The sequence below is a fragment of the Psammomys obesus genome, unplaced genomic scaffold (genome assembly GCF_907164565.1).
Source record: "Psammomys obesus unplaced genomic scaffold, mPsaObe1.curated_primary_1811, whole genome shotgun sequence".
Lineage (NCBI taxonomy): Eukaryota > Metazoa > Chordata > Mammalia > Rodentia > Muridae > Psammomys > Psammomys obesus.
Genome location: NW_026592890.1, coordinates 3,867,495 through 3,894,366, shown reverse-complemented (window position 1 = coordinate 3,894,366; position 26,872 = coordinate 3,867,495). Strand labels below are relative to the sequence as shown.

Below are 26,872 nucleotides of genomic sequence, written 5' to 3'. Positions count from 1 at the left end.
CTGTCCAGTTGTCCCTCTTTACAATGCAGGTCTTATCTTTCAGAAACATCACTAGGTGGAGACCCAGGCTTTGTGAAATGGACTCGGGGCTTTTCTTAGCTCCTTCCTCCTTTCCAAGCACACTGTGCCTTCTAGCAATGTTCATAGGTAGAACATGCATGAATACACACTAAAGTGACCAGTCTTAAAGGCAGCCCAAGGTTGTATTAAAATACCTCCTCCAAAGCTATTTAAATGTTTGTATAAGTCTTGATTTTATAATAGGAGGACAGAGTGACTTCTATTTCACAGTAAAGTGAATCAAGGTAAGTTTGGTTATTAATTTTGAGACGGTGTTACACTATGACCCCACTCTGGCCTGGAATTCAGTTCTCTTGCCTCGGCCTTCTGCAGGCTTAGGTTCCAGGTGGTGTAAGACATTGTATCTGCCTTTTAAACAGAGACTTGACTAAAGACGAAGCTGGGACCAGCAGGGAACAGAACTGGGTTGCCTACCAAGAGCCAGGGACACTGTGGGGACTCTTGCAAAGGCACAGCTTGAGCAGAGAACCAGGCACCACAGGTTGTTGGGAATGTGACCACAGAGCAGGAAAAGCAGCAGAAGACACATGAGTGCTGTGGGAAATGACTCTGTACATTTGTGATTTGACTCCAGGGGCCACTTGAAGAGCTGTGACTGCATCTCACAATTGTCTCTGCAACCTCAATGCCTACACACTACCCCTGAGGGAACCCAGTCCTCAAACCCAGGCCTGACTCAGAACCTGTCTGACTATCCCCACACTCCATTCTTAGCACCCATAGCACAAGCTCCTCTTGTGAGCAGGACGTCATTATTCAAACGAGAGACTTGGTCTGCCTTTGCTTTTAAACTTCTTACCCATGCACCCCAGATTTTATTTCTACCCTTAACCTTCAAAGTTCTTAAGTACTCAGTGTTTTTTCAAACACAATACCTCAAAAAGGAAAAAGGAAAAAAAAAATCCACTTTTCGAAGTGTACGGAAAAGCGGTTTATCATGGCACACAGGCTCACGACCACAGAACAGTCACCACACAGAAGTGGGATAAACGCTAAACTGTGGGGCCAGAGAGCCCGTGTTCTGCCTGAGAAAAGTGCTAAATCTCAGCACACTCTAGCTTAGCTGAAGAGGAAGGCCCGTGCAGCAAAGGTGCCAACAGCTGTCTGCTCCCCCAGGCGGGTGGACACTGGTAACAAAATGGCTGCAGACAACTCACTTCATCGAGTTCCCTGTGCATGCACACACACACACACAACACACACAGAATACCTTCTGGAACACAGCATGAACCTAGGACTGGAAAAGGGAGTGGACAAGCTTAACCATTTAACTTACCTGCTTGATTCTTCTTTTTAAAAAAATTAAGTCTGAATCTTTTGCTCGTTCATTCCCAGAATAGAAAAAGATATTACAGGCTGAAGTGCTTTCTTCTTGTGAAAAAATGCAGAGGAATAACAGGTAGGGAATGCCACTAACAAACAAGCACTCCAACAATGAGCACACAACATGAGCCACTCAGGCTTAGAATAGCAGCCTGGCAGAATCTGAATAGTGGTCCCACTATCACCAACCATTGGTTAGCTCCATCATAATTTCTGTTTCATGACGCCCATTTTTCTATGCCAACAGTCAACCTCATGATGTTTTAAGTGGGAAGAAATTCCCAAGAGAGGAAGAGAAAGCACCAGATACCTGAGTGAATCACAAATCTTACCATCTGATGCTTGATTACAGACAACCTGGTAAGTCGGCTTCATCATTAAATCCATCCTAATGACCTCTCTTTTGAGTTTCACATTCATTTCTGCCCAGCACACAAGAGATTTCTATTGAAAACCTATTAGCAATGCAGGACAGTGTGGAAAGAAAAATAATTCATGTGTTGCCAGGTTCAAGATCCACTCAATGCTCTAGGAAGCCTAACCTGGACTCTCCCTCCAACAGAGGGAAGTGACAGGTACTCGGCTAGGGCTCTGATTCAAATGTAACAGTCAGGAGAGGTAGAAATAGTAAGCTCAGAGAACCCATCAGAATGTGAGCCCTCATGTGGATATTTCACTTGAAAAGAAAAATACTGGCGCTCTCCATTTATAGGCCTTCAAAATGTTCTGAAATCAATCCATGAATTACATGCAAAGCTTGCTGTTTCTTAAGAGACCAGTCCTCCTGGCAGAAAAACACACAAACAAACAAACTCTACCATGGTTTTTAGTTTTCCTGAAGGTTCCCTAATTGCTAAATTGTATGGACTCTTGAGAAATCTATCCCGGTAGGCATCTTGTCCTAGCAAATGAGGAAACATTCTCTGAGTAGTAGTTTATACAATCTGGCCTTGTAATCTAAGCTGCAGCCTAAGAACGCAGGCCAATGGCACCAGCAGTTAAAAGACAGTCAAAGAATGCAGCCTTACCATTTGTGGAGGTTTTTTTAAAGTTATCCAGGAATTCCTCCAGCAGTTGGGACTGGTTGGGGGAGGGTGGCAGAGCTTTCCGGTCCCTGGAGAACAGGTCACTGTCTGACCAGGAAGCAGACAGGGTTGTTCTTGTGTCTGAAGGCCGGGCCACTAGAGTGAGACCCACGCTCTTCTCAGAAAACAGGGCCTCCATCTGCTTGATGTCAAGGTCAGACACGGCTTCCCCATTTAAGCTGGTGATTTCATTGCCCTTTCTCAGCCCTGAGAACCAGGAAGAAGAAAATAGGAAGAAAGGGGGAAGAGATTAGAGGGATGCATTTTAAGATGAAAGCAGTCTGCCAACGCTGACCACTGACAAGATGGAAAATGCAGCATTATGGAGCTCAAGCCCACACCCCACAGTTAGAAACTCAAAGAGTGCTCATGCAGCACACAGACCTCCTCCGTACGCCAGGCTGTCGGGGAGAACATCGCTTATAAATATCCGGCTGAGATGCTGATGCTCGTCCACCTGAGCTGTGACTGCAAACCCTGCGGGAGAAAACAAAAAGCAAGTGTGAATTCACCTCCCTTTGTCTCCCCGGCCCAGTCAGCCCCATCCGTGAATGTCCATTCTTGTAAGTGCAGCATGCTGAGAAAGTAAGGTAACAACTGTGTTGAAAGCACTATCTTTAGCAAGAGCAGGGAAAAGAGGAACCCACCAGACTGGAGGGGTTAGGCACGAGAGTGTGTAACCTTTCTCAACAGTTGCAACTGAGAACACACAGTAGCACACTCACAGCAGCCAGCCACTGGGAATGGGCCAGCTGACAAACGAGGAGACTGAGGACAAACAGAAGGTGGTGTGCACAGACAGCAGAGCATGACTGAGCCTTTAAAAGAGAGAATCCTGGCACATCCTATAATGGGATGAGCCCAGAAGACATTAACGCTAAGTGAAATGAGCTAGGCACGGAAAGGCAGATACTGAAGGGTTCCAAGGGGGAAGGACAAAGGGTATAATGTGCGCTTGTCAAGAGCTGGGGAAGGGGAGGGGAAAGCCAGCATCCTATGGATACAAAGCTCCAGTTTTGCCAGATGGAAGAGATCTGGAAAGTGGTGGTGAGGATGACTCACAGACACAAATGTCCTTTGCTGACACGGATTAAAGGTGCAGAATATCTACCCTGCCTTACTGCCGTATCGTCACAGTTAAAAAATGGAGGGTTTGTTTGGTTGTTTTACAGTTAAGACCAAAAGATACTTATGCTGAAGCTGAGCGAGGCATTTTAAGATGGTTAAAGCCTGGGCTCGGGCAATGGCTTGGAGACACAGTGTGTGCTGTGCAAGCATAAAGGTCGGAGTTCGAATCCCCAGAACCCATGTAAAAAGATGCAGAGCACAAACACCAGTATACCAGCAATCCTACAGGAGCTCAAGAGTGACTGAGGCCTAGAAGCTTGCAGGTCAGCTAGCTTGGCCCATGAAGTGGAAAAATCAATGAAAACATCCTGTCTCAAGAAAAAAAAAAAAAAAACAAAACTCAAGGACACACACAAGGTCATTGTCCTCAACATGTATGTCGTACCATGTACACGCCTGAATTCACACATAGAAACTTACACACACACACACGAGGGGGGACTGTCTGAATGGGTCCAGTGTTTTATATAGGTATGAGATGCAAAGCCCAGTATATGTCCTGCGGGGACACATTCCCTCAGACACTGACATGCTACACTTTCACACGGAGGTTCCTCAATGCTAGCAGCTCCTAGAGGATAGGAAACAGTGGCCTCCTATCCTGTGTCCTCTCATTGCCTTACACAAAGACTTGCCAACCATGGCAAAAGGATCCGTGCGTATAATCATTCACTCAGACGGGAAGAAGACACACCCATGGTGGCCATGGAGACAGAGCAAATGCCAAGAAGAGTAAACAAAGGTGGAGAGGGTTTCCAAACAATACCAATACTGACCTACATTGGAATAGGGAATTCCAACCTAATCTTAGCATTTGGGAGGCCGAGGCAGGAGGATCCCTAAAAGCTTTGAGGATATCCTGGGATCCCAGCCAGTCTGGACTACAGATGAGACCCTGTCTCAAAATAAACCAACAAACCTGATCATGTAATTAAGGACAAGGTCCAAAGAATACAATTTTAGCATATTATCAACTTGAGTTATTTTAAAGCAACTATGTTGTAACAATATTTTTAATGTAATGAAAACAGCCTTTCTCTGGAGATAGTCAGAGAATATCTAATTACTGACTTTATCTAATTATCTTTATCTAGTTACTGACTTCCCAAGGTAAAGGCTACAAAAGTCTGACGGGCACTTATAAGACATGAGCAAAGACTTTGCTGAGTTTCAATAAAGACCAAGGAAAGTAAGAGTTAAACAGCGATAATGACCCTTAATTGTTATTCTCAGGTCAGAGGGAGGCAAAGCAAACAGAGCAGCTTCTCCCAGTTAGACTGTCCATATGCTCTTGACAGGCAGGTAAGGTTTCTATCCTGGGAGAAAGGACTGGGAAAGGACCGCAGCCTGGAAAGTTCGGTAGGACTCCAGATATGAAAAAAAGAAGCCTCCTGGAGCAATGGCTCAGTGGTTAAGAACACTGGCTCTTCTTTTGGAGGTCCCACACTCTGTTCCTAGCATGCAAGTTGGCCAGCTCACAACTCCATCCCTCTTCTGGCCTCCTTGGACACTGCACATATGTGGCACATGCACAAATACTTAAATCTCAATCAACCAATGGATCAAGGAAGCCTCGTCTGGCTCCTGGGTGAACCAGCTCAGAGCAGCACCAGGCACCATGAATGTACAGTGTTAGCACCGTCACCAACGTATCACATTCCTTTACCACTTTCGTATTATGTCTATAGTTGCCTTGCCACCCTCCTAATACTGACACACACCAGCCCATCCTGCTAAAATAAACAAGCAGATCGTGGAAAAGAGAAAGACTCGAAGGGCAGGATGAGCAATGGACTCCTGGGGTCGGGGGAGGGCTTCGGACACTCACCAAAGTCAGTCATGTCCCCAGTCTTGGTTAGCTGCACGTCACACACACTGAGTGGAAAGACTTCAATTTCATCATAAACCTGAGAAAGGTGAAAGTAGCAGAATTGGGGAATTAACATTACACAACCTTGCAAAATTATGGTGACACACTTTCTCTCAGGAAAATTACGATACTGTTTACATGAGGGCCGTTTACAAACCAAATGCCAAATTTGAACAGTCTGCCCCCAAATTACAGTCTTCGAAATTAAGAGGCCGTGCAGAGGCCTGGAGAAAGAGCTGCGCTGGCAAAGAGACCGTGTAGCACGCCGCCAGCATCGCACAGGCTGGGCGTGGTGGCACATGCTTATATTCCAAACACTCGGGATGTGCAGGCAGGAGGATCAGAATCTCAAGATCATTCTCAGCTACACAAGGAGTTCGAGGCCGGCCTGGGCTGTGTGAGACGGGGCGTGGACATGGCTGGACAGTCCCTCTCAACCCCCAGAGCCCCCCACTTGCCTGTTCTAGCATGTATTCGTAGGGTGCAGGCACACGCTGCTCAACGCTTTCATCGACCACCTTCCGAAGCTGAAGGCCATGGTGAGCGGGCTCCAGCTGTCTCATCTGCAAAGAAAATGCCTGGTTACTCCAGCCCTACCTGCTCCGTCCTAAAATCACCAGCACCCGGGAGGCTCATGATGCACCACTATCAAAATCTTAGGGGAAAAAAAAAAAACAACTTCATATAGTTTACCCCATCTAGAAGTATGGAAAAGCTCAAATTTAAACGTGCAAACAAAGAAAGAAGGGTCAAAATTTACTGCTAAGGTTTCCTCTAAATGCTGTAACCGCAAAGGGTAAGGCTCAGTGCTCGGGAGCCAAGGAGACACGTTTTATCACACAGCCCCTCTCCTGTCAGACATCAGCTCTCTTCCACGTCTGGCCACTTACTTGTAGGTTGTTTCTTATTACGAAAGTGGAGAGATTTGTAAAATGCGATTTGTGATGAAGTTCTACAGACTTCAGACTTTCATACTTCGAAGTATTTTCAAATAGAAAATGCTGAAGTTCAGATATCTTCCAACCCCCCCTGCGTGCATGCTGCTTGCACGTGTGTGTGTTTGCACGTGTGACACACATGCGTGCACACTCCCTCCTCCTCCTCCCACTCGCATCTTTTCTCTCTCCCCCACACTTTCAACAGAAAAGCATTTCTCTCCGGCCTGTGCTCCAAACAGCTGACCTCCTGCCTCCACCTTCCTCTAACACTCAGAAAACCTGCCAGTAGCAGTTTTTCATAGCCTGTTCAGGTGAACATCGAGGCTTTTCCATATTGGGCAGGTGGGAAGGGGGACAATTACATTTATAAAGACAAACGCATACACAAATGCACAGGACACTAAAGCTTCAAGGCTAGGGACAAAGGGGAACTAAAACGCTCTCCATGTCCAGCATGAAAGCAAGCAGCCTCTCCAAGCTTCTCCCCACTTAGGATTGCACAGAACTTAAAGCTTTCAGCTCTACTCTGCCACCTGGTGGTCTAGAAGTATCAAACCTGCTGTGCTGAACGCATTTATTCCACAGACCTCCTACGGAATAAAACAACGACCATAACTCACATCAGTGTCCACAAGCAGCTGTGTGGTGATGAGTGCCATGCTAACAGCACAAGCTACTTCATCTCTAAGTAATGTGAACAGCAACGCATGTCACAGGGATTCTAGATACAGATTAAAAGTTTACGTGGAACAAGTCAGGGTCTTCATGGAAGGATGGGCTCATGACCTTCGCTCCCACTCTTCTGAAGGGTGGAGGGTTAATATGTTAACTAGAAAATGTTAGTATGTTCCCTCGTGTAGAAAGTTGGGTCTTAAAAACCCCATAAAACCAGAAGGCAGAGGGGTGCAGCATTAATGAGCCTCTCTTTTCAGGAGCGTGTGTTTCCACAGCGAAGCCTATCACCTTGCACGCCAAAGCCAGAACATCTTCCACTCTGTGCTCTGGCCTGATGAGCACAGTCACTCCCTCGTGATCCTGGAAGTGGACGTATGCCCGGACTTCCCATGTGTTGTCTCGAAGACTGCTGTCAGCTGCGGAGCCATACAGATGCAGGTCGTGGGCCTGTGTAAGGTGAGAAAGTGTAGGCAGGTCAAACGAGCAAGAATGGACACGGGGGTGGGGAGGCCTTTAATGGAAGCGGTTGTTACGAGAAGCTCTGTACTCCGGCCTCTCCTACCACTCTGAGTTTGAGGCCACATCTCAGTTTGAGCCTCATCTACAAAGTGAGTTCCAGGCCCACCAGGGCTACATAGTGAGATCCTGTCTCAAAACAAACAAACAAACAAACAAACAAACTTCAATTTGCTAAAGCCTCAGTTTACAGCTCACTAAAAGGAAGCACTGTTCTCATTACTGATATATATTCATTAGCAAGATGAGCTGTCATGAGCAAAGGCGCCCACAAACATGAAGGTGCTTTACAGGCTGGCAAGCTGGCGCGTGGACTCAGTGCTCTCACATCACTGCCTACAGCTCAAATCTCAAAGCAAGCACAGCGACAGGTAGTTGTACTGCCAAGTCCACGTTCTTTTCTAAACTCAGAGTAAACTGGGTGAAGAACAGGCCTGGGCAGAGAGGGCAAGAACCCCTCTTTCTGTGTCAGCTCTTCGGAAACGTGAAGCTCAGCTCCGAAGCTGCACAGCTGGATCTGTCAATGTCAGCACATTCTCCTACAAAGATCTTCACAGGGGCAGATCCCTAATGCCTAGGATGCCAGGTGGGTGCTGGGGTACTCTCTCGTGAGGGGTCCTGCCATGTGGATAAGGCCTTTCTCTGGCTCGTTTCTCCCAGGTACTTCTGTCAGTTGGGCAGTGAAGTCTTACCAGGCACCAAGTAAGAGCAGGTGCTATCCTAATTAGGTTGCTTAAGGCTCTCCTCTTAAACAATGCACATTGAAAAAGCCAAAGCAGAAAGCCCAGCAGAGGTCACTGTAGAGTAAGAAACACCAAAAGGAAGGCCACAGGAAGGAGCAAACAGAAACCAAGTCACAGCAACTTCACATTGGATAGACAGGTGGGCAGGGGCTCTCGAAATTAAAATTTATGCCATACCATGGCAGGGAGATTGCTTCACAGAAATTCCTACCCTACTGCCAGTTCACTCACAACTGTCATGTGAGGTACCGCCATGACCCGCTCTGGCCCCTGAAGTCTGGATATGAGTCGGGTCTCCCCACTACCCCACAACATGGAAATGGCAGCCTGCTAATTAGCTTCTTTCCACAACGGACATGACTTATTCTACTATTCAATTATTCTATTATTTAAACTGTGTCTTGATTGAACAAACTGTCTCAAGAGGCCTTCCCCATAAAGAACAAGGCACTCCCCTGCCTCCACACTTGTGCTCACTTCAACTGCCTTCCTCTGTTTCTCTGTGCCCCCTGGTTCTAATATTGGAATCACTGGTTAGAGAAACCTACCACTTTAAGTACTTGACATCGCAAAATCCAGCTCACACACGAGTTAGCTTTGGACCCACCCACTTTAAGTGGCAAGATGAATGACAGTTCCGTCTTTGTTTCGCCATCCACAGTGTCCTCCAGCCCTTACCACAATGTCTCACACCCAGAATACACCTGGGTGCTGAGGAGATGGCTGCCTCCAAAGAGTCACATGCAATCAATGTGAAAAGTAGTCAAGGTCAAGGCTCTCCACTTGCATCTGATTCAAATTTGTTTTTCCAGTGTCAGCTTCTTAACAATCCCAACTCTAAGGAAGACTAACTACCAGATTGCTTAAAGAAGGCAAATCTTAAGCAAAAGAATTGTATAAAAGTAAATGGAGGGGTGGAAGAAAGGACAATAGAAACAATCCCATTAGGTTCAATTAATTGTGGCTTTGACCTTGAACCTGCACGGAGGAGTCATTCCCTCCATCTATAGTGTTCACAGAAGATGCCTATCAAATCCAATGCCATCAGTGATTTAAAGAGTACAGAATGAATTGGTTAGAACCAGGAAAAAAAAACAAAACAAACAGCATGCTTGGTAAATACAGATCTTCTAAGTTATTTTAAGCTTTGCCCTTTTAGAGAGAAAGCAACATTGATTTATTTCCTTAGGAAAGGCCAGTGGCATCCAAGCTGAAAACACAGACACTTCAGTCTCAAGCTTAGAAAAAAAAAAATACCCTCCTATGTCTTTTTCATAAAAGAAACAGAAAACCCTAAAACTTAACACACACGCACGTGCACACGGGGCATCTGGGAAATTCCCCCCCGCACGCCGGGGTGCATTCTCGGAGGTGCTTCCTAAAGCACTCATCCGGAGGTCCACAGTCCGTCAGCTCCAACAGTGCTGCGCAGCCTACTTGCTCTGGCCTACTCTAACCTGCCTCTTCCAGCCACATTTCCAAAGTGCTGTCCAAAGTTCTCAGTTTCTGGAGAACACAGTGACAAGACAAGGGTCAGGGTCAAACCTCTGTCTCGCTAGCCTTACACAGACTGAAGGTGACCACTCCCAAAACCAGCTTTGCGAAGTCACCCCAGGAGGAATGGCATTTGAGAGACGTACTGAACCCTTTCTGCAGTCAGCTTGGACAGCATCTGCGCACTGCCCCTGCATAGTTCCCACAGGTCAGTGACAGCCACTGTCATCAGAACTATTCAACGTTCCAAAGCCTTGAGGAACCCGGGATGAGGCACAGCACTGTTCCGTCACAGCCCAGCTTCTGCTGGCCATCTAGGAGCAGGGAGCACCAGTGAACTTTAGCCCCTGCCACAACATGCTACCTTAGCAATTGCAAATCAAGCTAGCTCTCCTGGTAGGGCAACTTCTCCATGTGCATTATTATTATTATTATTATTATTATTATTATTATTATTACACTAATGGTCCTGAAACCACATGTCAAATTACTTACTCTTAGTATGTCACACAGAGAGAATGGTAACCCTGTGCGTTTTCGCAGCAGATGCTTTTGGGTCGAACGGCTTATAATTACTGCCTGAATCACTGAAGGGACATGAGTAGCAAAATCACAGTGTCTGTCTGTCATAAGGAAGCCCACACCACCCCAGTCACTGATAAAAGGAAAGTCTATTAGCAAGTGAGATGAGGGGACAGCACAAAAGAAATGATCTGCTGTGGCTTTTCTTGACAACTCGGTATCATGTAGGTTGTAGTGTTTACTTCCTTCTTGGGCAGATGCCCAGATATCATTGCTTAGAAAGGGAAGACAAAGAGCCAACTGGCCAGCCATGTGTCTTGAAAGAGACAAACACAGATATGTTCTATAGCCACACATACTCATGTGCTTCAAAAGGTTCCAGTCTAACATTCTATTTAAACAGACTGTGCTGTGGTCAACATTTGGTTAGTTCATTCACATTTTCCACTTGAGAAACCAACATCAGGGTGCCCTCCCCCACCCCCCGTGGGCCCCCGTGGCTAATATCTAAAGTGACAATTCTTCATTCATTTACTGCCACAGGAAGTCAGGACACTCCAACAGTTTTCCAGGAGCAGAGGCCAGGGCCAGGGGCTGCCATGGCTGCTGCGGCCTTCTGGGGCAGCTGCCACCCTAACGCAGTGGGAGATCTGTTGACACATCTCCATAACAAACACCTTCCTGCCAAATGCTGTCTGAGACTCATTATTACTCATCAAGGAGTCTCTGAAAAGCTCTCATTTGGGGCTAGCCAAGGTGTCCTTTAAAAAAATGCTCCAAGAGGGCTGGCTTTCCTCCAGCGCTAACAGACTTCCAATTAGAGTGACTCACTGCTAGACCCTTACAGGATGTACCAATTATGGTGGGCTATTTGAAAAGGAGGGCGGCTCCTCCCTCACAACGGCCCTTTCTGTGTGATGTACATAATATACTTACTGTATAAAGACAGATGGTTTGTGTGCTACACATATTCTCCATGATTAGCACGAGACAACTAGTGAATAATAATTGTAATTATTCAACCAGCTACAGGCAGAGTTTTAAGACAAAGAGGTATTTAAAAAAAAATTCCTCTCTGAGGTCAAGATGCAGTTCACTTTGAACCTAGCTACCTGTGTTCTGTGACATGGGACAGAAAGATGTACTGTTAACACAGAGATGGACAGTCTCCTGTGTTTCATCCTTAGATGGAGCATAGGGCTGGAGAGATGGCTCAGGGAGATGCCTTTGATAGCTTTGGTGGGACTTGGGGAGTCAGCTGGAATACTTGTAAACCTGAGCCTGGTTTAAATAAGCACTGACCTTTGCCATCGATGACTACTTCAGCAAAGTTTCCTCTCAAAGTCTGCAATGCATCTTGATAATGCTTTGATGACCTCACTCCTTAAACTTTTAAAAAAAGAACTTTCTATTGTTATGTAATGTTTAAAGAGATATAATCTTAAAGCAGTGGGTTTTTATTGTAGATCTAACAGTTCTCAGCCATTAAAGGACTACAGCTAATACAAATGATTAACTAACAAACATTAAGTGAGTATCAGAATGTTGGCATGAGCTATGAGCTTAGAATACACAGAAACACCACACAGACCAAGAGCTTATGAAAACTTCAAGATACAATTCTCTGTCTCTCTGTGTTTTTCTCTCTGTCTGGTCTCTGTCTCTGTCTCTGTCTCTGTCTCTGTCTCTCTCTCTCTCTCTCTCTCACACACACACACACACACACACACACACACACACACGGACAAGGCAGGACACAGTAATAACCTAGCAAATCTTGGTAATGTAACAACCAGAGGATTTAGTCAAGTTCTCTGACAGTTATGATCTGACAGTGATTTTGAATCAACTCTGCGAGTATACAGAGACCACAGGGCAGGGCATGGACAGCGTTCATTATGAAACAGTTGTCACTTGGATAGCATCCTATATAGAAAAGAAGGTTTGACTGTGGTTTCCTTGTCTACTCATAGTTTGTGAACATTAGCAAAAGCAGATGGTCCAAGCAGATTCCTGGTCCAAGCCACCCCACCCCACAGCTTGCTCCTGGCAGCCATAGTCCTGGGAGGTTGCAGGTGAGAAGAAACATGGTTCTGGGCAGAGGATTCTCCAACTTATTCACACACATCCTACAGGAAACACGGCACCTGAGGCTGAGCTGCCACCCAGGAGCAGTTTTAGCGACAACAATGGCATACTAAAAGGCTTTACCCAGTTTCGCAAGGAGAGAGAGCACATAGCTATCTGTACTGAGTATTTGATTATCACCAGAGTACTTCCCTCCCTCCCAAAGCAAGTGTCTAACATTCATATAACTCAGATTTTTTTCAAACTAAAATTCTATTTCATCGAATTATTTCCATTAACATGTCAGATAGTTTTGGCAAAGACACAATTGGTTTGTCCATGTTGATCATTATCAAGGCTTTTTAATTTAAATTTTAATTGTTTTTTATTTATGTTTGTGTGAGAGAGAGTGTATGTGTGTATGCCGTGTATATGTAGGTGTCCATGGAGGTCAGGAGAGAGTTTCAAGGTTCCTGGAACTGAAGTTACAGGCAGTTGTGAGCTGTCATGTGAGTGCTGGAACCAAATTCAAGTCCATTACAGGAGCAGCAAACTTTTTTAAATGCTAAACTATCTCTCTAGCCTCACTATCAGTGTTTGAAAATTTCTTTTATTATTTTATGTACGTGGGTGTTTTGCTGACGTGTGTCTGCGTACCACACATGCGCCTAGCGTCCACAGAAGCCAGAAGAGAATGTCAAATCCCCCTGGGACTGGAGTCACAGGTGGTTGCTAGCCACCACATGGGTGCTAGGAAATGAACTTGGATCCTCTTGAAGAACAATAAATATTCTTAACCTCTGAGCCATTTCTCCAGCCCCATTATCAACCTTTTGTCTTTGATGAGTAGATAAGATGTTTGTTAAAAATAAAATTAAAGATAAGCCATTCTGACTGAGGGAAACTTGGTGAGATTTGCAAAACACAGCTTTGCAAGAAGAACATGAGTTTGGAAAAAAGCACAAAGTCTAACTATAAGCCTATCCAAGCATTCCTGATCTCAGAAACAGAAGCAGCTCTGGAAACCAGAGAAGGGCAGTGCTCATCTCCACTGAAGATGCCTAGAGAAGCATTTACTATCTGTTTGAAGGCCTTGAAGGTCATAAAAGAAAGTGTAACTTGGAATACAACAATATTGAAAGGAGGGCCTTGTATGGCTGAGGAACATTTAAGTAAGTATACACCAAAAATGCAGCTCTGGCCCAGCTACTTGAGGTGGTGATGTCATAAGTTTAAAAGCCTCCAAAAATACTTAGCATTCCAGAGACACCTCTTATCATTTTAATCCTAAACTGGTCTTTTAACAGATCCATGTGAAGAGTCTAAACTAGCATTCACCACTTAGTCAACATAAAATAAGATGGCTGCCAAGATGGCTGCCCTGTTTGGTTATGTTTACCTCATGGGATTTAGTGGAGTTTTGAGGTAGCTGAGTTCCAAGAAGTCCATGGCTGCCACTCGAATCAAACATCTGAAAGACAGGAAGAAGAAAAAAGACTACTGAAATGATTCTGAAATGCTCACTTGGCAACCACACATTTTCACTTTAAAGACTGAAGTTGTATAACATCTGATGACATCTTCATTTTACAGTCTGTACTGAACTAATATTCAAATATGAAGCTTCCCCTCTTCAGGAAAATCTACATTCTTTCCTCCCACAGTTTCATATTTACTTTTCTGTGATATCTCACAGCATTCAAGTCATCGTGAATTTTCTTGACATTGCTTTTTTTTTTTTAACTAATTATGCATTTCAGAAGATGTGGAATGGAGTTGGCAAAGCCATGAAATCAATCTTATCACTGTGTTTTAATGTGCTTAAAATAAATGTTGGAAGACAATATGTTAATAGAGATTTGTTTAAAGCCAAAAAGACTAGAAATCATTTTATATTTTTGTAAATTTTCTCTTCTAAGTTTTGTAGTATACTAACATTAAATATTCAACTAGGAATACTTAATAAATCAACCTTATTCAGCTTTGTAAGTACTGATTGCATATCTTCTTTAAAACAAAAATGTTCAACCAAATGATTTTATTTATCAAGAAATCTTTTGTTGAGAATAGTTATCAGATATGCTGAGGCACATAGTAAGATTCATTTAATTAGCTAAATGGTGCCTCTAAAAATAAGCAACTTATCCAGTTATCTATCATATTATCATTTTAATTGCATGAGGTTATCTTGATTAATATAAAAATTGACCCTGACATTATATGCAGAACAAAATTTGGAGGTTCTGGTCAGAAAACACAGGCCCGATATTAGCCAATAGATTGTAATTAACCACTCCTATATCCAACAAACGATTACTTCTTGCAACAAAATAAAAAAGGCAAGCAGAACTGTGAGTCTTTAGTTTGTTTTACATTTATTTGTATGGGGAGGTCTGGTGCCACAGTAAATATGGAGAAGTTAGAAGATAGTCTAGGAGTCAGTTCTCTCCTACCATATGGGAACTGGGCCACCAAACTCACAGCATCAAGCTTGATGGCAAGTTAGCCACTGGGCCATCTCTCTGGACCTTTCATGAGGGGGTATTCTTACTGTGCATGAGGACTTAAGAAACCCCTAGTCACATACAAGAACTTGCATGTGCTTTGCTAGCTTTCTACCAATTGATGCAATCCCTATTAACCCCATGCTTCACTAGTTCAGGATTGTAAAACATTGAAGCTTTAAAGTTTTCAGTTACTCAAGTCCATAAGTGTTGTTCACAGCTAAAGAGGCAGAAATTAGGAAATAAATTTCTATAAACTATGACCATCTCTTTAAAATAACTAAAATCACTTTCACAACAACAGCCACTACAAATATCTTTCTCTCACTTTCATAATAATACATCTTTTAGCTTTTCCTTTCAACAGTTCTTGAAAAAGAAAATTCTACAACCTATCAACCTGGAAGAAAGCTATCGGTTAGCACATGCTGCATTATGGGTGCTGAGAGACACCTCGGACCTGGACATTCAACATGCTCTCAAAGCAGTTCATGGAACCTAGGGCCATAATGTTGGGGTTGTTTCTTTTTTTGGTTTGGTTTGGTTTTCCCTTGATACAATGCTAAGAGCAGAAAACATGTAGCAGCAACTGTCTATTCTGTTAGAGCTTTGGACACTACTGATATGTCTGAGTCCCAGCCCTGCCCTATGGCACTGGTGAACAGACTCGTGAACAGGTAAATGACTTAGCCTTTCAGAGCACTGGGTTTTCCCTCTGTAGTGTGGGCTGACCAAATACAACTGTCAAGGTGAAAGATTTGAGGAAGCAAAGAATCTAGCATTAGCATAGAATCTAACACTATCAATAAGATCTAGGACTAACAATAGAATCTAGAACAATCAATCAATACCATTTAGGACTAGCAATAGACTCTGGCGCTCTCAATAGGATCTAGGACAATCATCAATAGAAACTAGCTGCAGTTCCTTGGATTGGCATCACTTTTCTACATTCGTTTTCATAAATTGCTATGAGGCAACAAAAAGTGTTGGTTGTTTTTTCTAATAATTATTCTTAAACCCGCCCCCCACCACACACACTTCTCTTTTTCTAGCAGGGACCTGTGCATGTTAGGTGAACTCTACTACTGAAGCACACTCAAGCCTCATTTTCTGCTTTTTTTTTTTTTCTTCTCTCTCTTTTTGTTTTGTTTTTGACTTTTTAGAGACAGGGTTTCTAGCCCAAGCTGATCTCAAACTCACTGAGCATGATACTCCTGCCTTAACTTACCAAGTGCTGGAATTACACTTGTGCACAACTGTTCCTGGCTGTTCAGAATCAAACATGGTGCCTTAGGCACCCAAGCGAGCACTCCAGCAATTGGGCCACGTCCCCAAACCAGTTTTCTGGTAATTCTCATTCCTTGTGTTCCTAAAAAACTGCACAGATGGGCCTGCCTTTGGAGGTATGCTAAAGCAAATGAAGCAGTATGTATATTTCACATGGGGAGAAGTCCCTGACAAACTTAGATTCCTTTGAATCAACTTTGACTTAACCTTTACCAGAAGAAAAAGCATTTATGGCTTGTGGCAGTCTGGAAATGGAGGTGTCAAGAATGTCACCTCTAGTTCCTCCCACGTTGTGAACTCACCTGAGTTATGGAGGCTCTCTTCTCCTTCCCTTTTCTTGCCAGAGTGTCCAGCCCTTTCAATGAAGAAAATATGCCTTTCTTGTGTTTTCCTCTCTGGGTAAGGGAGAGTGTTCTCTTCCTGAGAGCAGAGTCATCTCGAGAACACACCTAATGGAAATCACAGTTGAAAACCATCTTAAAGCCTTAAGTGTCGGTGCTGGAGAGACGTCAGCCTTGCTCTAAGTGTGTCTGATGGCGTCTGAGTCTGCTGCACAGTTCACACACAGGAGCCCGCCTCCACACAGATGCCTTATCTAGGTAGCACAAGCCAAGTTCCCACATTCAGATGTGGAAGCCCTGTCAGCAAAGCCACTCTGCACCCCTCGAGATGAGCCAGTTCATTGCAAAAGCCAGAAGCAATTTCAGACTCTACCCAGGCTCCCAGCACTACAGGCCACACCCCCATCATTTATGCGCTGTGTTTGCATGTGTGCTCATGTGTCTAGGTGCACACGGGCGCCAGAGGTCAACTTTGAGTGTCACTCCTCAGGTACATCCATCTTGTTTGTTCTTTTAATTTTTTCTCCTTTTCATGTGTATATGGTGTATGTGCCTATGTATTTATATGTTTGTATATGTGTGGGAGTGTGTGTGTGTGTGTGTGTGTGCTTCAAGTATTGAGCCATACCCCTCACCCTCCATCTTCTTTTTCTTTTTTCCTGTTTTTGGAACTAGGTTCTTATTGGCCTGAAGTTCCCCAAGTACAGGTTCTAGAGATGAAACTCAGGTTTTCATGCTAATAAGGAAACCACTTTGCTCACTGAGCTACCACCCCAGCCCCTGGTTTAGCAACATTTAATCTCTTTTTCTTCTTTACCCAGTAGGACTACTCCTCAGGAACCCCACCTTCCCAAGAGTACGAGGAGAGACAGCCAGGCAGATAAGAATATGGAGTAACCTCCAGCTAGCAGCTGGACTCCTAAAACAAGCATCTGAGAAACTGGAAACTTCAGTCTCCTCTGCTGGTCCCCAGAACTTGGGCTCTGGCAACCCTTGTCAGTCACTAAGCTAACGTCCGGCACAGGTGTTAGCAACCAGCTGGGGAAAGGTGCAAGCCGCTGGGCCAGCCCTCGCCAGTAACTTACCAGAGCGTGGAAAGATGAGACAGACAGGACACCCAGCCTGCCAAGAGCCAGCTTGGATGGGCGGCTGGTGGCAGCAAGGAGACTCTTGGGGTTCGGTAACTCCCCACCTTGTAAGCTCGCCAAGTAGCAACGCATGCGGAACAGGTCCATGTGGAATTTTTCCAGATTCTGCTCCCACTGCTGGATCTTAAACAGCAAGAAGAGAAACGACTTTGACCTCAGTTACAAGTCCGCATTGCTCCATCTGCTAGTGCAGTCCCTTCCACAGCTGTTCAAGAAAAAATCACTCGCAGCTGTAGTCGCGTGGTTTTAATCTGCCGCCTGTTCCCCACACTTCACACCATCCTACAGAAACACAGCGGGACACACACACACACACACACACACACACACACACACACACGCATACTTCATCAGGACAGCCAAGATCAAAGGCAGCTGGGGGTCCCAAGCCAAAGTGCTTGATGCTTACAGAACAGCACTAAATGCTGACTCAACACAGGGTGTAAAGTGAAAACACGCGTCTCCCTTTCCATTTTCCTTCCCGTTTGCACTCTCAGAGCCTCTACTGCAGTGATGCTCAACCTGTGGGTCACGACCCCTTTGTGGGTCACCTGTCAGATATCCTGCACATCAGATATTTACATCATTCATAACAGCAGCAAATTACAGCTATGAAGTCGCAATGAAATAATTTTATGGTCGGAGGCAGCACACATGAGGAACTGTGTTAAAGGGTCACACCATTAGGAAGATTGGGAACCACTTGTCTACTGGACAAGCTGCACACAAACACAGCACGCGTGATGACAGTGGCCTGGTGCTCATGTTTAATCTAAGGTTCTCCACAATGATGACAAGCAAGCTCACTTCAGAGACAGGACAGGCGTTCAGCGCTCACTGTTATTCAGTGTCTGGAGGACTAACCACCACCTGAATATCTGAAAAACATAAAGTGACTACAAATATTTATGTAACACAAGTTGCTGTGTATTTCTTCAAAACGAGGAGTCAGGAGTTGACAAAAAACACCATCAAATGGCATTTTTTTAGGGCCCTCTCTCCCCTGTCTTCCCAATATATCACAACCATTTGTTTGCAGACCAGCAGGTACAGAGAGCCATAGGGGATTTGCCAATCAAGGCTCAGAGTAGGGCAGAAAGCTGCCATTCCACAGACCCTGGTGGCCACCTCCACACTGCCTAGAGTGACCACGGGGCATTGGAGTCTGTCAAGGGTGACTGATTTCCTCAATGCCAGTGTCATCTCCTGTTGGCTGTTTTATTTCTCATTCATCAAGAACCAGACAAAACCCCCCATGTTTGTCATTCATTCTAGATAAACAACTCTGCTTTAAGTTCTCTTCATGCATCTCTTACAAGTTCAACATGCAACTTTCTGCATGACACAGACACTTTGTGAGTTCTGGGGATGAAGCTCAGTCGGCAGAGCGCTTGCTAACCAACATACACAAAGCCCCAGGCTGGATCACATGCCGGGAGCCCGGCTTTTAGAAGGTATAGGTGAGGTCAGGTATTCAAGGTCATCTTCAGCTACAGAGTATCTTCCCCAGTCCAGTGAACAAAGTTCTTAAATAAGTTATCTGGACACGGAAGTGAAAAGCTTACTTTACAACCTGAATACTCCTTTTGGTACACACACAACAATAAATACACAGAAAGGACACAGATGGCACAAGAGATGGGTGGGTTCAGTTTAATGAAGCCTTTTATTACCCTTTATTATAAAAGGAAGTGTGTGTGTGTGTGTGTGTGTGTGTGTGTGTGTGTACACACACATGGGTCCTACATTGCATGTATGGAGGTCAGAGACAACTTTTGGGAGCTGGTTTTCTCCTTCCACAGATCAAAACTCAGGTCATTAGGCTAGATCCATTAAGCCATATCACCAGTCCCATACAAAGGAAAATGTTTAATAATGAAAGCCCACAGGAAACTCCCAGGTCTGAACACTGACACAAATTCAATGACAAGTTTCCTCTGTCTTGATAGCAAAGCTATGTTTGGTGAGTGAGCCCAGAGATGTTCTGGATGGCTGGAACAGAGTGGGAAGGGGAGAAGACAAAGCCTAATGATAAAACTAATGCTGAGGCAAATGAGCATGTGATGAATTTAAAGAAAGATGGCAGCATTCCTGCCGCACCCAACCCTCTTAGGAAAGTTTTTCTCTCACTGAGTCATTCAACTGTAACATCTGGCCCAATTGTCCATTTCTAGGTTTGGCCTAAAAGATAATTTACTTTTTCCTTTTGGATGGAATGGGTTTTTAGAACTCCCACCCTGTGCTTGGTGAACAACAAAACCTATGTTCACTAAAGAGCCCAACCGGTGACAAGGGTCTATCAAAGTTGACGAGAGGTTACAACAGCAAGCCATCTTTGTTTTGTTTCCTTGGGGTAAGTCACACATTTTATAGCCGGTAAAGTTTTCTTCAAATCGAACTGGAAACCCCAAGTTATGGGAGCCAGGGAACCAATACTTTATCATTCATTCATACAAAATCATCCAACTCATGAAACATCATGTACTTCACCTAAATCCCATGGTGCGGTAGCTCAGTACTCAAGAGGAGACTTGGGATTATTCCCGGCTCTGCCGCTTGCCAGCTGTGTCCTGTCAGAGACCCCACTCACATAAGGGTCTCTCCCTCATCCCTCAAATGGATGCAATCTCTACTGTGTAGAGAGACCCAAAAATCAGATAGGACAGTGCCTTGAGAAGGTCTCAGAAGACTAAACCAGATAGAGAGGAAGGCACATGTGTGCACCATGCACGGAGTCCTCTCTGCTTTTAAGTCCCAGGAAGAGACTAGGAGTAGAGAAAACAGCTAAGTGGGCTTCGGATGAAGGCAAGAGTGGAGAGGGGGTCATCTTCTATGGCATGGGAATGCCAAAGGGTTCTGCAACCGGGAAACCTCATGACTGGATGTGTTGGTTACATGTGAACACGGTTGGTTGGTTGGTTGGTTGGTTGGTTGGTTGGTTGGTTGGTTGGTTGGTTGGTTGGTTGGTTGATTGGTTGGTTGGTTGTGTGAAAATACATCACGCTGCCCATGGCACCCTTCTCTGACCCTCTTCTGATTAAAGCCTTATTTCCAAGAAGCAGTTCAGATGGCCCCTCCTCTGGAAGTCTACCAAGAATACATAGGAGGATGAATCTCATCTCACTGTCTTCTCTGGTGCTACAAAATGATAGCTCTGACTTCATCATCTTGTGTCGGAAGTACAGGCCCAGTTCTGTCCTTCCCGATGGAGGACGCTCTGAGGACAGAAGTATCTCCCAGTCTGCACACATCCCTAGCCTAGAGCGTGTACTGCATAAAAGCTCACTGAACTGTTCTGCTGTCCAACATACGTCCACTGTCTCCCTACTGACCACTCAAGGAAGCCCGCATTTGTGCATTGCACCATCACCAACCAGCCTTGCCCCCAAGCCCCTCCACAACTACGCCTGTCTCCATTCTCCTCCATCAATTGTGCCCATCCCCCATATATCCTGTCACATCTTCAAGGTTTCATCCATACTGCCCCTTCACCATGGTTTCCAAATGTCTAAACAAGACGCATCCTTCTTTATCATCTCAAACCTTTAAGTAAATGTATAAGAAATAAAATAAAGGACACCCAGGGTACACAAAGGCCCCAGAGATGGCTGCAGCCCCAGTCACGGGGTTCCTCCAAACATCATAGCAGGCCTAGTAGTATATGGGCACTTCCTTTCCAGCCCACTCTCCACTGGGCGGACCCCTGGACCCTGAGAAGGGCACATGATGAGGCAGGCTGTGGGGACAGGGCAGGGGGAGGGCGAAGCCATCTGGAAGGATGCCAAGAATGCCTAAGGGTGGTGAGGCTTTTGTCCTCATTTACTTGTTTGAGATAATAAACGGAAAGGAAAATAAAGTACTAACTGGACTTAATTTACAATGCTTCCTCCCTCAGGACTTCAAAGGCACTCACCATGCGGACACACAGCGGGGTCTGCTGCACATTGGACACGCTCAAATGAAAGTTACATCATCTGCCCCATGAAATAGCCCAGAGGCCAGAGGACAGGACTGCAGCATGTTTCACTTTAAGCAAAGCATGTGACCTCCACAGCAGCATGAAACGCAGCCATTGTCACCGTGACAGTGTCTTTCTATTAGGAAAGGGCGTTGACAGCCACTTTCTCCACCCAACAACTTCAAAGAGATCCTGCTCCAGAGACTCTATCTATCTTGCATGACGTCACCTACACCACAGGATCTGGTATTATGAGGACACACCATGGCTGGATCTGAAGTTTCTGGAAGAAAACACTACACGAATCAAAGTGCACAGCCCAGCTGTGACTTCTAAACAGCAACGAGCCAGAGCGCTCCTTCACAATGGGAACTTTGAAATGGGTGAGTTGCAGAACTCATGAAAGACACTGGGGAGCTGTGACTTCGTTGGTCCAAGCCTGTGGATTACTTAAAAGTAACTGCAAGCCAAGGAAAGAAACCTGGAGAAAGACGGATCAAGCTTAGCACATGAGCCAAGCCAGTTAACAGAAGACTAGAACCCCTGCACCAGAGTATGTGTAAGGGACAGAGCATGTTTGAAGAGAGTACAATACACAAATGGGGCAGAAGGTGGACACAGCATTAATAGCATGTAAAGGCACACCTTTCCCAGCTGAGTGGTCTCTGGCCCACTGTCATTCTTGGGAGTCTTGTTCTCACTCTTGATAAACGGCCTCTATTTCTACCTTTGTGCATATGTGCCTGGGTCCCCCTCTGTTCTCAGGCACAGGAATCTGAGCAGTCATAGTAGGAGCTCTGGACTCTAATCCATGCCTGGAGCACACATGCTTGTCATGGGCTTTCGGTCTAGCAAATGGAGAGCAAAGGGCCCTCTCGCTGACAGTTGAGTTGGGAAAAGTAAGACCAGTGGATAGAGCTCCTGTTACCAGAAGAGGGCATCAGATCCCCTGGAACTGGAGTCACAGTGAGCTGCCAAATGGGTGCTGGGAATCAAACCCTGGTCCTATGGAAGAGCAGCCAGTGCTCTTAACTGCTGAGGCTTTTCTCTAGCCCAAATTTAAATATTTTAAAAAGCACATGTTTGGGCTTCTCTGGCCTCAAAGAGACCCAGAAATACACACACACACACACACACACACACACACACACACACACACACCTCTCAGTGTTATCAAATGTTCCCTTTCTCTCCCTAAAACTAAACTTCTGAGTAGGTGTAAGAACCATAATTCTCTAACCTGGGCATCCCTCTTCCTGAGCAATGACACCTGATCCTGAAGCTCAGCTTAAGAAAGCAGGAAGAGCTAACACCATACTTTTCCCCAACGCAGATCATATGAGACTTATCAACTCGATGACACTGGACTTCACAAACCCTAACGCACAGGCTGTGGCACCAGATCCCCGAGGTGCAAGGACCATGCCACACTAGCCCTTATCCTCACACTCCCACGCTCCACATCCCCTGCAACGAGCGTCACCCCCTGTACCCCACAGAGAACTGGGTGGGTCAGGGGAGCTGAAGCCTTAAGGAGAGATAGCTTCTGGACCAAAAGGATTAACAAACAGGAAGACAAACCAGTATTCAAAAGCTGTGTGTGCTCAAGACGCCTTCCATGAAACTAGGGACAGTAAGAGAAAAGTCAAAACAAATTGCTAAGCGAATTATTAACCTCTTCTTATTAACCTAAGAAGAGCCCTAAAATAGTTTAACCACCCTGTGACACTATAAATTTAGTTATTAATGAAATAGTTAATTAACCTGGCTTGCTTTAAAATGCTATCTAGGTACTCTTCTTAGACACATGTGTACTAAGGAAGTTACTAAGGTAAACATTCCTCTCTTGCTTTTGTTTGTTTGAGCTGGGTCTCACTCTGTAGCTCAGGCTAGTCTGGAATTCATGAGCAATCCTCCTTTATCAGTGTAAAAAAAACCACAGTCTAAGATGGAGACTAGAGATAATAGTTATCAGAATGCAATGCATGACAAAGCACAGGGGACGCACAGAGATGACTTCTGCTCCACCCTTTGCTGTGAGGTCTTTTTTATCTCCCCCTTGCCTGAGACAACTCCTGGGACTTTCTCTTGGAAACACTGTTCCTCCGTGCTGGAACATGAGAATTCTGTTCTCCTAAATTATGTCTGTCTGCTGGGTGAGCTCTTCCCAGATGAAAGCAGGCCCCGACCGGGACAAGGGAGACTGCAGCTGGGCTCCAGGTCAGAGCAACTGTCCTCTGGTCAAAACCCCATGTCCTTCCGCCCTCTGCTCTCCTCCTCAGCTCTGCCAGCAGGAAGTCTGTTTGTGCAGAGCATCTTCCATAAGAATAGTTCCATTCGGCAGCATAAATTCTATAGAATTACAGAAAACTGCATTCTGACATTTTTAAAACAAAGTCACAAACATTTTTTTTATGTCACTTGCTATCAGACCTTTGTAGCTAAACACCCAAGACCATCGCCATTTCCTGCCCACTGTCTTCCCCTGGTCAGTCTTTCCCTCAGACAACACTTCCCAAAGTTGCTACTTTTACCACGCTTTCTCCCAACTTAAAAACACCACGTTTGCTGGGTGCAGTGCTGCATGCCCATAATCCCAGCACTCAGGGAGGCAGAGGCAGGTGGATCTCTGCAAGTTCAAGGCCAGCCTGGTCTACAAAGCAAGTCCAGGGCAGGCAAAGGCTACAAAGAGATAACCTGTCTGGAAACACCAACCCCCCTCCAAAAAAACAAACAAACAAACAAACAACAACATTCACCTCCAACCTTCAATACAAAGAAGGTAGTCATGTCTACATCACTATGACAAAACACCTGAGAAAATCAGCTTAGAGCAGGAAAGATTATCCTGGCTCACAGCTTCTGAGATTTCAGTGCCTGGTCCCTGGCTGTGCTATGTCTGGATCCCTGGGGCAGACAGACAAGGTGGGCTGCAGAGAGTAGAGCAAAGCGGTTCACCTCATGGTGGCTGCATTGCAGAGAGAGGCAGAGGCCAGAGACAAAATACACCTTTTCAGGGCAGGCCTTCACTCATCATTTTCTCCTAGCTAGGCCTCATCTCCTGATTTTTTTTTACTACTACTTTTAATACTTAATCCATCCATGCATACAACAGTTCTTGTGATGCAGTGACCTCCTAGAAGTCCCTCCTGTGAACACTGCTGAAAGGAACTCGAGCCTTCCACGTGTGCGGGGACATTTAAAAGCTCCCTCACAACAAGAGGGTAAAACAAACCACCCAAGCTTAGAGTGAAGATCCGTAAGGCTGAACTGGTGTTTCCCCCAAATCTCCATGTCAAAGTCGTGATCCCCAAGGTGACAGAACTGGGGAGTGGAGCTTCCTGGGTGGTAACGAGGTCATGTGACGGAGCACTCATGAGTAAGACCAGTGTCCTTCCAAAGAGAAGACTATGCCAGGTGTCACCTCATCCCACCCATTACGCAGTCAATGGTACCTGGTTCTCGATGGCCTTCCTGTTCTTGGGGTCACTCACGACAGACAGCTGTAGCTCTGCCATCTTCTTCATCTTGCTGTCCATGTCAATCTTCTGAAGCAGGCTTCTCGTCTGGCTCTTGAGCAGCCTCACAGTGTCCTCTTTCCCATGCTTCTTTGCAAAGAGGGATGCGCACGCAGAGTGTATGGCAGTAACCCAGTTTTCCAGATCCGTCTGGCTAGTGGCCTAAACATAGGATAGGGGCACTATTTGAGATTACTTGAACACAAAAGTTTTCTCCAAAATGGCAAACTAAGCTCTGATGTGTCAAAACCAAGGGCTCTCTTCCAAAACCGAACAAAAAAGTTTAGTTTCCCAAATGTAAACACCCAGCTCAGGTTCAGAGACCCTGAGAAAAGAACATCAAGATTTAAGCAGGAAGGGACTGCAGAGCCTATGCTGCCTAGTTCTGACTGCCAGCTTGACACCTCCTAGGATCTTCCAGGAAGAGCCTCTCCTTGAGGCACTGTGGAGATGAAGCTATGGGGAACTGTCCTGACCGCTTTAATTGATATGAAATGGCCAGGCTGAGAGTGGGGGCCCTATTCCCTGGCTCTGGGTCCAGGACTGTGTAAGAGCAGTGGGAGGAGTAAGAGCAGTAAGAGGAAGTGGGCTGTATGTGCACTAACTGTATGTGCATTTGCTTCTTCTCTGCCCTGGACTGTGCGTATGCCATGATTTGCTCTCTCAACCCCTCCCCCAGAGTACTGTGAGTCCCCACAATGATGGACTGTGATGTAGAATCATGAACTAAAATAAACCTCTTTTTGGTTAATCTTTGTCAGGGTATTTCATCGCAGAAATAAAAGGCAGAGACCTTAGTGTGGCAATCAGAAAACAACAAACTAAATAAAACAGAGCAAAAATAGCCCACAGTGGCAGAAAACAAGGCTCTATCTACTCATGGTAAGATCAGGTGATACATATTACATTCATGCTAAAAGCAATCCTGTATGCTCTTCCGGTTGTTGTTGTTGGTGGTGGTTTTTCAACATAGAGTCTCTCTATATAGATCAGGCTATGCTGGAACTCGCTGTGCAGCCCAGGATCATCTTGAACTCAGTCATCCTCCTGCCTTAGCCTCCCAAGTGCTAGGATTATGGGTGTGAGTTACCCCATGCCTAGCTTCTGTATACCCTTACAAACCTACTTGTTCAATGTCCAAAGTATTGAGAAATTGGCTAAGTGCGCCAAGAAGACACAGGTGCTCATCGATGGCACCCAAAGCCCATCAGTATGCAGGGCTCAGCAGGACACTGGGCATTTCTATCAAATGCTAGAAACCTAACTGCAGACATCATGAATATTAATATCACTTTTCACAACGCTCCTCCGGGGGGGGGGGGTGTGTGTGTCTACTGTACCTGAAAAGCTTTTTCTTTGTATTTTACTAGGATTCCTGAGTGGCCGAAGCTTCTCTTTAAAAGGTCTCAGTTGGGGAACTCCCAGACAGTCCCCTCTCTGAGATCATAGGCTATGCAGAGCACAGATCTCTATATTTTCTTTTCGTCCTGGCACAGATGGGATGGGCAGCATCCTTGGGCTTCACAAGTACCAGACAAATGTCTGCTATAGGAACGACCATGGTCTTGGCACTGGTGGGTCTGAGAAGCCACAGTCTCTTGCTCACACTCTAATCCTAAAGGCTAATGAAGAATTCACTGAGCTCGTGCAGACCCTTTCCTTTTAATTCCT

General features: G+C 45.3%; 1 protein-coding gene across 1 annotated transcript in view; it reads right to left on the bottom strand.

Moving 5' to 3' along the window:
* Positions 1-26,872, bottom strand: part of Tiam2 (TIAM Rac1 associated GEF 2) — a 100,882-nt gene that overhangs the window by 64,308 nt on the left and 9,702 nt on the right. Inside the window, exons 4-12 of the mRNA XM_055615990.1 lie at positions 25,139-25,363; positions 17,663-17,848; positions 16,539-16,685; positions 13,842-13,913; positions 7,389-7,547; positions 5,946-6,050; positions 5,446-5,524; positions 2,874-2,966; positions 2,433-2,696 (exon numbers count right to left, since the gene is read on the bottom strand). Coding sequence (XP_055471965.1) covers positions 2,433-2,696; positions 2,874-2,966; positions 5,446-5,524; positions 5,946-6,050; positions 7,389-7,547; positions 13,842-13,913; positions 16,539-16,685; positions 17,663-17,848; positions 25,139-25,363 — 1,330 coding nt within the window. The remainder of the gene's footprint in view (positions 1-2,432; positions 2,697-2,873; positions 2,967-5,445; positions 5,525-5,945; positions 6,051-7,388; positions 7,548-13,841; positions 13,914-16,538; positions 16,686-17,662; positions 17,849-25,138; positions 25,364-26,872) is intronic.